Source organism: Aethalodelphis obliquidens, unplaced genomic scaffold, assembly GCF_003676395.1.
Source record: "Aethalodelphis obliquidens isolate GAN/ISIS:26980383/991018 unplaced genomic scaffold, ASM367639v1 scaffold90, whole genome shotgun sequence".
Classification (NCBI taxonomy): Eukaryota; Metazoa; Chordata; class Mammalia; order Artiodactyla; family Delphinidae; genus Aethalodelphis; species Aethalodelphis obliquidens.
Window position 1 is genome coordinate 1157478 of NW_020838034.1, and position 13484 is coordinate 1170961.

The 13484-nt window shown below is 47.4% G+C and overlaps 1 protein-coding gene across 2 annotated transcripts in view; it reads right to left on the reverse strand.

Moving 5' to 3' along the window:
* Positions 1 to 1523: 1523 nt before the first annotated feature.
* ADAR (adenosine deaminase RNA specific) overlaps positions 1524 to 13484 on the reverse strand; it is a 22715-nt gene continuing 10754 nt past the window's right edge. Inside the window, exons 7-15 of one of the 2 annotated variants that reach the window (XM_027095313.1) lie at positions 9313 to 9538; positions 8877 to 9048; positions 8470 to 8563; positions 7724 to 7846; positions 7298 to 7431; positions 5587 to 5769; positions 4978 to 5090; positions 4506 to 4633; positions 1524 to 4324 (exon numbers count right to left, since the gene is read on the reverse strand). In XM_027095313.1, the coding sequence (XP_026951114.1) occupies positions 4087 to 4324; positions 4506 to 4633; positions 4978 to 5090; positions 5587 to 5769; positions 7298 to 7431; positions 7724 to 7846; positions 8470 to 8563; positions 8877 to 9048; positions 9313 to 9538 (1411 nt within the window). In that variant the 3' untranslated portion in view covers positions 1524 to 4086. The remainder of the gene's footprint in view (positions 4325 to 4505; positions 4634 to 4977; positions 5091 to 5586; positions 5770 to 7297; positions 7432 to 7723; positions 7847 to 8469; positions 8564 to 8876; positions 9049 to 9312; positions 9539 to 13484) is intronic. The other variant, XM_027095314.1, reaches the window with a different exon arrangement.

Here is a 13484-nt window from a genome sequence, read left to right on the forward strand (position 1 = left end):
ACATCTGGGGGGTGGGGACATCCTCTCGGGCCAGGGTTGAACAAGGGAAGGGAGAATATTGGGGAAACTGGACTCGTGAGAGGTTAAACACATCGCACGAATCTAAAGAAAAGATCAGTGGTAACATCAGTGATTGTGATTTGTAGCCTGACAAGTCCATTCATCAGATGGAAAAGATAGGGCCAAATGGCTGCGCCTAGAGTAGACAGAGCCCAGAAATAGCTCCTGGGGAGGCCCTTTGTAAAGAAGGGGCCCTGGCGGACAGGGCAGACATGAGGCCCGGTCTCCTGGAGGGATGGCTGGGGACTCCTCGCACAGCCCCTGCACTCTGCGAAGTCAGGGCTGTCTGTGTGGAAGGCACTCCTGCTCCTGGAACATGGGTTTGACCCGGGCCCACATCCTGGAAGCGATATTAAATGGTGGGCCCCCGAGATGAAATGTAGGGTGAACAGCAACTGAAGTGCTGAGCTGAAGAAAACCCCTCTTGTGCTCCCGTGGGGTAGCCTTGCTTCCCAGCCCACCCAGAGCTGGGTGGCGGGGGGACAGTCTTACGTCATGCACTCACTGTAGGTATGGAAGAAACGGTCCATTTTCTACAAAGCCTGGATACTACATTTCCCTCCAGGTGGGACCAGATGCCTGGGAACAGAGAGGACAGAGATGCTCGAGGCTCCAGGTACCTCACGGTAGGCGGAGACACTGTCCTTCACTGTCTGTCAAAACTGTCCAGCTCACCAGGTACTGTATTTCAACAGACTGTGACCGACACCCATGCAGAGTTCTGGTCCTTATTTAATGTGCCCCCCAAACATGTCGCTGGCCCTCCTGGCCTCAGTTGTTCCATCTGTATTGTGGATGAAGAGGGAGGTTTCACTGCGACTTAGGAAGCCTCACTGTCAAATATTTCGTGTCCTCTGGTATGGTATTTTTACAAGGTCAAGGAAGAGTCTTGTAGAAATCCTGGACTAAATAATCTGCAATCTGGAAAGTGGTGCATATTCTCTTTGAAATCAAGACGGAGAAATATTCTGGATGCCATCTATGAAGTAAAAAGCAAATGGCCTGTCTCCTAAGACTGCAGCCAAGCCAGTTCTGGTCCAGGCTGCAACTTGCACCTCCCCGCAGGCAAAACAGCTGGGAGCGGAAGGCTCTAGAAACCCCTCAAGGGGAGCCGGAGTTGCGGATGTGATTTGTGGTGTGGTCTCAGGGGACGCTTTCCTACTCTGGGCCTTGAAATCTTGCACAGCAAGTCTCTGGGGACAAGATATTTGATGGTGGGATCTGATGGGGAAGGGGGGCTGTGGACCTGGGGAAGTAATTAAAGGTTGTCTGATATACTCCAACACACCGGACACAAGCTCACCTCCTAGGCAGCCCCTTTGAAATGGCTCCTCTCTGTTGGCTGAGGGAGACCCTTTCCTCAGGTTCTGTGTCAGATGCAGCTGGTGCTCTTGCCAGAAATCCCAGGACCACGGCTCTCTCTGTCCCCACTTTCTCACCCCCCAAGAAACCAAGACTTGAGGTTTTCTAACAATTCAGATTCTTCTTTTTTTTTATTTACGAGGAATGTATATTGTTAGTCACTTTTACCAAGGGACACATAAAAGTGGAATCATAAAACTGACTGCACCCATCGTGGCACCCAAGTCTACGCTTGGGCTCTTCCCCACTCTGCTCTTGGAGTTACTACCAAGACCCCCAAAACCAGCAAAATCCCTTCAACATGAGTAAAGGAAATAGCTTGAAGCAGTGACAGTTTTTACAAGTGATTATTCAAAAAATGCACAATAGCCACAGTTCAGACAAATCAACTACAAAGATCATTAAAAAAAAGAGAAAAAGGTCTTGCTTACTAAAAACAAAGATTGGACGAAAAAGTGAAGAGAACACTCTAGGTGGGAGTTCTGCCTCTGTCCCATGTGACTCAGAGGGGCAGGGGTGGGCACGGCCGCGCAGGGCCTGACACAGGCTTGTTTCCAGCAGATGCATGGGTACAGGGAAGCCTTGCTCTCTCCCTACAACAGAAGCTGAATACTGTAAGTTCGCTAGACAAGATCTTGGGGCAAGCAGGGGCTCTGACCTTTTGAGAGTGCCCGTGCTCCCGGTTAAAGAAGAGGCAGCCGAGTCTGAGCTCTGCAGGAGATTCCAATGCCCAAGATGGTCCACAGGGGCCGAACATGCGGAGGAATCAGTAGGTGATACCCTCTAGCCTGAAGAACTAGGGAGATGAGCTGCCTCCTGGGGCAGGACTGATTTTGTGTGCCATCAGGAGATTCACAGGACCGGGGGGCAGGCCCCTTCCCCCCGAGAAGACAGGCACGGTTTCCCTCCTAGTTCCTTGGGACACTTTGGTGTTCCGCAAAGATATCCTTAGTGTATTTAAAGACTTACGTTTTCTCACTTTGGTCAAAAGTACAGAGAGAACGGTAGCCACAAGAATAAATGTGTGGATGCGGATGTATCCACCGCTGAAGAGGTGGGACAGACGGGGGGTTAACTAGTCAGGAGCTTGCGGGGTGTGGGGGAGGACGGAAAATCGTCTGAGGGCACTGGCTCGGCATGTTCACAGATACGATAGAGGAATCATCCAGAGGAAGGAGGCAGGCTCAGGCCTGGAGGGGGCAGGGCCTCTGTACGTTTCTTGAGCATGTCTGGCTGGCTTAGGCCCAGAGCCAGACCCCACAGAGAGTCGAAGGCTCTGACAAGAGTCCACAGTACCTTGAGGTGTAGACCAAGGGTCCCATCTCACAGAGTTTTAGGACAACCTGCCCTTTCACCTAGAACTACTGTTGAATGTCAACCCTATAAAGATTCCCTAGCAGGCAGGGAGACCTCAGGTCTGTGACCTGCCCACAAACAACCTTCTGAAGCTATCAGGAGAAACAAAAGCACTTGGTTAATCAATGGCAAATGACATCTGACTTTTAAATCTGTGCAATTACAGGTTATCTGTAGCTGTTAGGAATCAACATTTACAGGATTCTTTTTAAAACTCCCAATTTACCCATGACTTAATCACCTTCCCTTGGTGTCACTGTCATAAGAAACATGCTGGGTGGAACAGTGATCTGACCCAACATGATTTTTTGCCCTTATTCCTGCTAGGTCCTGATTATCTGAGCAGAGATGATTTACCCTCTAGGATTTATCCTGGGTTTTTTTCCTACCAGTTGGTTGGGGTCTGTGGCGCTACTTCCCCCATTGGTAGGACAAATTCCTAGCAATGCTTTAGGAGGGACAGCTGGGAGCTTGGCAACATTCCAAGATATGTCTGCTTCCCCAGGAAGTGGTCTGTGTCACCCCTGCAGGGCAGACTTCCCCTATTGCTTGGGCAATTCCTTTAGCCCCGTCTGGCTGGTCCCAGCCTTCCCTGCCACCTGCGGAAGGGATGCACGTCCCAGGCAGCAGCCTGCCCTGCCTCTGGGCCCCTCCCAAGCCGGCTAAAGTGCACGATCCGAAGGTGACTGAGCATTATCTGCAGATTCTGATCACGCTTGGCACTGGTAACAAGCTGACTGCCGTTTTAAACTCCTGCCCTTATAAATGTTTCACCAAATTCTTTAAGTTCACCTCTTTACCCTCTTGGAGGAAAAGGTAGAACTTAATGATCATGAAGAAGGAATCTCAGAAGGGGAGGAGGGGAAGCAGAGGGGCCTCAGAAGCCACGAATGAAAAATCATCAGTCCCTGGCATGATTCACACTGTTGACTGGAACCTAATCGAGACCACAAGAGGTCAGTGTAGCAAACACAAAGGGGACGGAAACAGGAAAAAACGAAGAAGGAAGAGGAAGTGGGCGCAAAGAAGGAACAACCCCTTCCCTCCGCCCTTAGGTTTCTACCCCTCTGCTTGGGAAAAGAGAAGGGGGATGGCTAGACCTGGCCTAGTAATCCCAAAGAAAGCAGGAAAAACAGGAACCCAAAGTTCTCAGTGTTACCAATTGTGGTTCCATTTAAAAACAAAAACAAAACAAAACAAAAAGGAAACCAAAAACCAAAAACCCTTGACCAATGTGATGAGGAATGCTACGACCTCTCTCTCTCACCCCAGTGTGAAACACCCTGACCCATCAGTCACCGGATCACACTACACTGGGCAGAGGTAAAAATTCTTTTCCTCCTGGGGTTTGCTTATCCAGTTCCCGTAGCCCATGTCCTTCAGACTTTTTTTGAAGTAGTTCTTGGCTATCTCGTAGTCACGGGCAGCTTTCTTGGCTTCACCATAGGAGAGTCTAAGTAGATCCCTGCGGTACCGGAAGGAGCAGAGCTTCTTGAATAGAAGGAAAATGTTCTTTTTGGAGACCCGGGATAATTCATTCCGTGGCCTGGAGAAACGAAAGCACTCACTGTTCACCTGGGATGGAATAGGTGGAGACACTGATGGGGAGGGGGGGCATGGGTGCGTGTGGCAGTTTTTAAGCTCCGGTGTTTGGCAACATGACACCCCCTTGGGGCTCAGGCCAGGACGCCTGGCTCTGCTTTTGCTGTGCTCTCCCAGCTCCTTACCCATCCACGGTGCCTCTGGTCCCATCTAGGATCTCTAGGTCATAGCCGTCAGCCAAACACCAGTTGACGCTTGTCTCCTTGGTCTTCCCGGATTGCCTCTTGGAATCGTATACACTGACTCGGCCAACCTAGAAATTCCAGGAGCAATGGGAGAAAGATGGAAACCTTTCAAGAAAAAGCTTCTGAAGCAGGGACTCAAGACTCATAGGAAAGAGGGAGTTGTGGAGTCATGATCTTTCCCCCTTATCTAGGATTCTGTTTGGCTAAGACTCAGATCGTACTAACTCGACCTCAATTCAAATGAATTCCAGACTAAAAGAAGGAAAGCCCTTGGCATTCAAGAGGAGGAAAGGGTAAGTTCTGGGGAAACGAACTAAGGCTGCCCTTGCCCACACTGTACGTTTTTGCTCTGCTGATAGGATTACTTGAAAAGGAGAAAACGTCAAGGGAAAAATGGATGGGGTTATAGCACCTTGGGGTGGTTGACAATGAAGGGATGTCGGAGTCCATCCTCAAACGCACTCCCATCTCTTGTCACACGACAGCAAATGGCACGGGTCAGATGCCCTTGGCTGAAAAGGTAACCTGGGTACGAAAAAGAAACGCACACACCTGTGTTTGCACCAAATGCTGTGAAGTGGCAGAGGCATGTGGGGAGTGTGAGGGTACAGACAGAGTTGTCAAGACAGAGAATCAACTCCCTACTTAGGAAGCACCTTCTAACTGTGGCTGCCCAGGATATACAGGGATCATCAAACATTTAAGCACAATACATAAGGTTCCAGGTAAGGCCAAGGGCTGAGGGGAGCAAGGAAACTCAGACACTGCAGTTTTAAGCTGCTGTGTTTCTTTAACTCATCTTGAAAAGACTTGGCTGGCATGTCGTTACCTAGGCTCACTGCCTAAACCAATCTTCCCATCACAGCAGACCAGACACTCAGAATCAATCACTAACCACTGCATCGAGCACACTTTGAAAAGGGGAGACATCATGTTAGCACCTGGCAACGAAGCATGCGGTTTGCTGGGATTTGGGCACCAAAATGACAGTCCAGTTTCAGCTCTCAAGACAGGTCCTTACCCAGTGTGACGGATTTGAGATACACAGGCTGCAGGAAGTGGGTCAACAGCGCCCCCTGCAGGCCGAGCACGTTCCAACGCAGGATCTTGTCACTACAGGACATGGTTCGCAGTCTCTCCCCCAGCCGAATGCCATCCCACGTGGGCACAATGTCACTGGACTCCACTGGGATTGTGCCTTCTCCTGCATGAGAGACTTGGGTCAGACCCGAAGGGGCCCTTGGACCGAGCCCCTCCCTGGCGTGGTGTTTCTGCTTCTTAGACTCGGGCCAGAGGCTACTCACTCATTCGTTCTTCATATTATTTCATAGCACCTACTATGTGCTGGGCACTAAGCTTGGTGCTGGGAAACAATGGTGAGCAAAACCAAATAAGATCCTTACCTTCCTAGAACGTTTATGGGGGTGAGGGGATAGAAAGGGAACGGAGCAGACACTAAACACGTAAGTCAACACACATAAGAATTCTAGATGGTTCTGAGGGAGCTATGATGGAGGACAGCAAGGGGAACCTCCTGGGATAGGACTGTCAGGCGGGCTGAGACACGAAGGAGGAGAAGGAACAGCTGAGAAAGAGTGTTTCAGACACAGAGAAGAGCAAAAGCAAAGGCCCTGAGGCAGCAGGGGGTTTAGTTGTTGAGAGAGCTGACAAAGAGCCAATGTGGCTGAAGCACAGGTGAATGGCATGTTTTGCTTTTATGTGAAGTGTGGTGGGAAACCACTATAGGATGGTGGGCTTTTTGTTTTTAGTGAGCTTTACTGAGATATAATTCACCCATTTAAAGCATATACTTCAATAATTTTTAATATATTCACGGAGTTGTGCAACCATCACCACAGTCAATTTTAGAACAATGTCATCACCCCCAAAACCTCCTGTTAGAAGTCAGTACTTCATTCCTTCTCATGGACAAATAACATCCCATTGTATGGATAGAACTCATTTTGTTTATCCATTCATCAGTTGATGGACCCTGGGGTTGTCTCCGCTTTTGGGCTATTACGAACAATGTTGCTATGAACGTTCCTGTATTAGTTTTTGTGTGGATATGTTTTCATTTCTCTTGGGGGTGTTCCTAGGAGTGAGTTGCTGGGTCATATGGTAGCTCTGTGTTTACACTTTAGGGTTCTGAGCAGGGAAGTGACATGATCTGTGTTTGAGGGTCACTCTGATAACTGTAGAAGGACGGCCTGAAGGGAAGAGGAGTGGATATGAGGAGACAGTAGGAGACATTAGAGGACAGTGGAGGAGCGGGAGCTGGCAGACATGGTGGAGAACCAGCAGCCAACTAGTCAGGAGGGGAGCCGGGCACTTGGCGTCCTCCAGTCAACATCTCAGGCTTGGTTCTGCATCATTTTCTTTCCATTTTCTCCAAACTTCCCTGAGGTGATCCCATCCATTTCCATGGCTATAAAGATCAACCATAGGAGGAGGACTCCCAAATTCTTATTTCCAGCCATTGCTCTCCTCTGAGCTCTAAGTGGGTACTTCTGCCTCCTATTTGATTTGGAGATCTCCCCAGCTACCTAATTCAAAACGGAATCTTGATCTTCCTACAGATCTTCTCTGACCTACATCTTGCCTCTCCCTGGAAACAAGACCCTGGTACCTCAGCAACTAATGGCAAAAACTCGGCAGCCGTGCCCTGGCTCTGGGACGGGCCTGGGGCTTCGCAGAGCCTTCTGGTGGGAGAGGGAGGACGTGTCACTCACCGTTCTCTACCTTGGTGCGGAGCTTGCCTTGTTTGGGATTCTCAAAAACAGGGTAGTGGCGGGAGTCTGTGCTCTCCACAGCACGGTCGCTACAGGACTTGTCAAAGAGGGCACCATCGCCACATGGGGCCGTGCTGCAATACAGGGGCATCTGTTAAAACCCACCTGTGCAGATATATCTCTCCAGTTTCCTGGGGCTCAAGAACAGCTTGATGTGGGAGAAAGTAGGCTTCTGAAGCCTACTACGGGCTGCCGGAGTGGGTAGAAGCACATGTGAGTCACTCCACACTGAGGTGTGGACCTCAAACACAGAGCCAAGTGTGGCCCATCGAACAAGCTCTGATTTACGGACCAGGAGAGCATTCAGACACCCAGCTCTGGAAGCCTGGCAGGGCTGGCTCTAGTGGCAACAGAGACTGTACAGACCTGATATAGAGATGGAACGACACGGTCTTTTTTATTTGGAGCTTTTCTCCTCCCTTAGCAGGCTCAAATATACTATCCTTCGCAGTCTGGGGGTTGTACTTCATTAACTCGCTGTAGAGAAACCTACAAGAAGAAAGTCTGGTTAAGAAGACGGATTCTGGAAACAGCAGTTGCTTCTATAATCTGATCCCAAGCAAGGACAAGGCTTAACAGTGCAGACCTTTCAGGGTTTCTCAGGTTGAAAGAGTTGGTGGGAAATTCTCCATGGGAGACCTCAGCATTTCTTAAAGCTAAGTTAGCCTTTCAGGTCAGTTCCATTTCTGCCAAGAGCTTCTCGCTCTGGCAGCTGCAGGGATTCTAGGGCAGAACAAACTGATTCAAGGACTATAGGAGGCTGTTGCTTCTCTCCCTTCATAAATTAAAGAAAAAGTGAACTGGAGGGGAAAGCTGGCAGGGCAATGGGTTTGTTTGTAGGTCCTCAAATGGAGATGGAAGGCTTCCTCATCCCTACAGCACTGAAGATCAAGAAGTCATCGTGTGCTTTTAAAAAAGGGCTTGAAGCAGAGTTGGCAGAAAAAGAGCTCTTCAACAGTAGGCTGAGTAGGGGCATGCAGCCGGGTCACAGAAGGGACTGATTCCGTAAGACAGGTTCAAATGGACAGGTGAGGCAAAGGCTGACACTGCAGGGTCGAGGACCTGCCCGCCAGGTGGGTGTCAGAGCCGCCACGCCCTGCGATCTCACTCACCTGATGAAGCCTCTCCGGGAGATGATCTCTGCGTGGCAGTCATTGACGGTTTCTCCCTTTAGGCTTAGAGAATCTCCTTTCACACAGCGATTCCCTGGGAAGGCAGTTAAAGCATATGTGAAATTTCCAAAGGAAAACGATAATGGATAGGGTAGATAGAGGCTGTTTGTTCTTAAAGCTTGAAGGCAGAAACAACCTCAATTGATCAGATCCTGACTCCTGTATTCTTTTCACTAGGAAATGAGAATTCATTCCCTGCTCTGAATTAACTGTAGCTAAAATGAAATACAAGAAGCGTCTTCTCTCTGCCTTAAATTCACCCACACAGGACCCCAGGAGAGAATGAGGAGGTGCTTCCAGTCACTACGGGGGTTGGAGAGTTGGGACACATTTCAGAGCCCACTTACCTGTCCCCAAGCTGACCACGACACCCAGGTCTTCAGAGTCTTTCTTCATGATGATGGCAGCCAGGATCTTGCGGCCAAGCAAGGAGGGCTGGAAACTGTTGGTGAGAGCATTGAAGCACCGGTGGCTCAGCATGGCTATCTGGTCGTGGAAGGTGCTGCCTGTGAGAGGAAGCTGTGGGGACAGGAGGCCATGTCAGGGCCACCGAGCCTCGTCTATGTCCACCATGTTTCAGAGTGGGCACGGAGGTCGAGTTCTACTGGACTGGTGGGTCATCTTTCCCCCTCTCACGTCTAGTGTCCCAGTTTCTAGGTTCTACTGAGGCTAATATTAAAGCCGAGGAATAGTTCACATGATGGCAAGTTAAGAGCTGACTCCACCCAGACAGGAGTTAGCAGGACCCCCAAAAAGGATAGCACCAAAAGTAGACGTCTTAACTGTCTTTGGCTGTGCTTCTGGGGACCTTGAGAGGAGGAGCATAGTTCTTCTGAGACTGGCCCCTGTCACTGGGGTTACCTCTGTGAAACCCATGCGCTCTGCCTTCTCGTCCTCCCCAATCAAGACGCGGAGGGCCGCATCTGCTGCTTCCTGCTTGCCTTGCTTCTTGCTGTGTGCGCAGACGGCTGGGAACCAGCGACCCCCAACTTTTGCTTGGTAAACGAACCTTGGGGATGAGAAGCAGGGAATCAAGACAAGCACCTTACCCCGACAGCTGCTCCAGAAAAGGGCTGGTTTCGCTCAAGATGCGGCCAGTCTTGCCAACACGTGGCCCCATCACTCTTGACAGCTCTGTTCCTAAGGCAGCATTTCCCAGACTTCGGATATTCATGAATCACAGTGTGATTTCCGCTAGATCCAGATATCACCTGGAGTATTACTTACTTAATATTTTTCTCTAAGTTGACTCTTTTAAAATGTAAACACGTTTTAAAAGGACACTTCATATCACTGCTGTAAATGGAAAATGAATATCACTTGCCATAAACTGAAGGTGGCTGTAAAACTGACTATGATAAAAATCATGTTTTAAATTCTGACAAGACTCTATTGCTTCTAAAGGCTCTAGGCCTGTCTTTTATCATAGTTTAGCAAGTATTAGGGAGGGTTTAAAGAAATACTAACACCACGTGTGGACTTTCTTCTTAACTAAAGCAAAAATGAGAAGGGAATAACTTTCTCCCTGCTTGCATCACTTTTTTAATGCTCTGTCTGATTTTTTAAGTACCTGACTCCATTTCTTCATTCATTTCCTGATTAGCTCAAGAGGACTTAACCTGGAGAAGTCAGAGAGTCAAGGTCAGCCTTAGCTCAGGGAACCACACCTTTATGAGGAGTTATTTTTCGATTCCTGGAGGTCTTGCGATGGCTAAGGGGAGTGGAGTGTACCCTGGGCACTGGTGGAGCAGGGAGGCAGGCAGTGCTGCTGAGGGGCCCTGCAGTTCCCCTCCCTTCCTGGCTGGGGATCTCCACAAACACATCAGAACATGATGGAGCAAAACAGCCTGGGCAGCTACCAGACAAGGTTTCAAGAATACTAGCTTTTAACCAGATCCTAATCTGCTTTGGGGAACCCAGCTTTGGATAATCCAACTGCATACAACAAAGGTTTCAGTATCAAGATTTATCCATCAGCTCAGGCAGTGAAAGGAATCAATCTTTATGTTCAGCCATACTGAGCTTCTCACTATCCCTTGCTTATCCTAAGTAGCTGAATGCCTTTGCCTCTTTCTTTGATGGTGCTGACTGGTTTGTGCAGGTCAGTGGGTTAACGTTCAGCGAAGCAAAAGGACAGCGACATGAAAAGATGTTGAAGAGAGGGGATGGGGGCCAAACCACGTAGGATCTTGACCTGAAGGATCCAGGAGAATTTCATGAGTGTTCTGTGTTTGAAGAGAGTATGAACTCTTATGCACAAAGATATACACATATATCCATATATCCATACACACAAATATATATACATATGTATATATATAAAATAAAGTTTGTTAATTGTGCAACTAGAATCCATTAGAGCTGCACGGTCCAATGTGATAGCCACTGGCCACACGAGGCTATTAACTTTAATTAAAATTCAATACAACTAATAATTCAGTTCCTCAGTCACACAGCCGCATTTCAAGTGCTCAGTAACCACATATGGCAAGTGGTTAGCCTTTTTAGTGGAATGCTGGGGACAAGAGCCCAATTGGAATGAATTAAGGAAGTGAAGACAATGAAGACATTGACTACAAACAATTCTTCTGAGAGGTTTGGCTGTGAGGGGAACAGAGAGATGACGTGGTACCTGGAGGGAGATGTGGGGTCAATGGAAGGTTTTTAGAAGATGGGCACGGGCATGTTTGTAGGCTGATGGGAATGATCCAACAGAGGGAGCAACTGATGATGAGAGAGGGAGATAACTGAAGGAGAGGACGAGAGGGAAGGGATCCAGGGCACAGGAATGGGAGGAAGGATGCTTCCTGCGTACTGGTACAGATGTAATGTACAGATGAAGTAGGAAGGTGGATTTGGTGATGGGAAGGTAAGGTGTTTGTCATTTGGTTATTGCTAATTTCTCAATTAAGTGTGAAGTAAGGTCATCAGAGTGAGAAAGAGGGGTTTTGTGGAAATTTGAAGAAAGAGGCAAAGGTCTGAAATGATTTTCTTAGAGTAGAAGAGAAAATGTAGTACAAAAAAATAGTAGGAAAAATGCCGGGGGCTTCCCTGGGGCTCCAGTGGTTAAGACTCTGAGCTCCCAATGCAGGGGCCACAGGTTTGATCCCTGGTTGGGGAACTAAGATCCCACATGCCGCATGGCACGGCCGAAAAAAAAAAAAATGCCAGGAAGAGGACAAAAGTGGGGGTGGGGGGCAAGTGACACTCCCTTACTTAAAACCCTTCAATGGCTCTCCAGTGCTTGTGTGGCTGGAGCATAACATGGCCCACCCACAAGGTCGACCCTCCAGTCTCATCTAGCATCAGGCCTCCACTGTGCTCTCTGCTCCACCCATACTGGCCTTCCTGCAGCTCTTTACCAGCTCTGTGGACTTGGGGGTACTATCTCCTTTGCCTAGAACCCTCCCTCTCTCTTGATCGTCCCTAAGATCTCAGCTTAGGCTCCACTTCTCAGGGAAGCCCTCTCCCCTCTTCTTACTGAGTCAAGTCATGCTATGTAGATTCTCACTGCATCATGTAACTCAAGCTCCTTATAATACATATCAAGTATGAGATCTTAAATTTCTTACGTGATTATTGATTGATGTCTGACTCCTGTTCTAACAAATACAATGTCCTCTATAAATATCTGTTGAATGAATAAAGTAGGGAGACCAGGAGACTACTGCCTGGTTTAGGTGAGAGAAGACAGTGGCTTACCTGAGAGTGCTGACACTGGAGGCGGAAAGGGGAGGAGGGGATCTGGGACAGAAATTGTAGGTTCAATAAGCAGAACTTAAGGATGGTTTGGCTGAAGAGGGTGAAGGGGACAGGGGAGATGGTCCCCAGGTTTCTGGCATTTTACTTAATGTGGAGCCTACATATTCCCTATTAGGAATGTGCCTGGGTCACTTATCTTTTTAGTTGATGTTGCAAATAGGGTATTCTCTACTACGTTTTCTAACTGCTTATTACTGTATACAGACAAGTTCTTGACTCTTATACATCACTTTGTAGTCCCCTGCTCTCCTAAATTCTCCTTTGTCTCTAACATTTCTTCAGTTTTCTCATGAATATTCCAGGTATACTATCATATCATCTGCAAATAATGATAACTTTACCTCCCCTTTCCTCTCTTTACACTTACTTCTTTCTCTAAACTGACTGCATTAGCTGGTAATTCCAGAATGATATTAAATGACGATGACAGTGGCATCCACATCTTCCTCCTGACTTGAATGGGAACAGTAATAAGTAAGCTGCTGACTTTGGACTTCAGACTTGTACTTTTATCATGTGAAGGATGTATTCAATAATTTCTATTTTCTTAACAGCTTGGTTTCTTAATCTGAATGGATGCTGAATTTTACTACACACATTTTTGGAATCTCTGGAGATGATCATGTGGTGTTTCTCCTTTGACCTATTAATGTGGTAAATAATAAATATCTTACTGTAGACTAGTCTTTACACTACATTGAGATACTATTTTTCGCATTTTAGAATGCTCATGGTGTAGAGGAAGAGATTCTTTATACATCGTTGGTGGAGGCAGAAACTGGTATAAATTCACTGGAAGAAAGTTTGGCAAAATTTACCAAAATTTTAAATGCACATATACATATTATTCATTGCAGCCTTATTTATAATACTAAAAGTTTGGAAACAATTCAAGTATTCATCAGTAGGGACTGGTTAAATAAATCATGATAAATGCCGTACACTGGAACACTATACTTTGTAGTTATATAGAAAGAATATAAAGTTACATGAAAAATTTTCTAAGATAATACTTTTACGTGTAAAAAGCAAGCTAGAAATCAATGCATATATGTATTTCTGTGTAACAAAAGGGGGGAATATAATTGCTTGTATTTATATAAAGATACTCTGGAAGGATGTATAATAACGTAAAGTTACTACATGGTGTGTGTGTGTGTGTGTGTGTGTGTGTGTGTGTGTGTGTGTGTGTG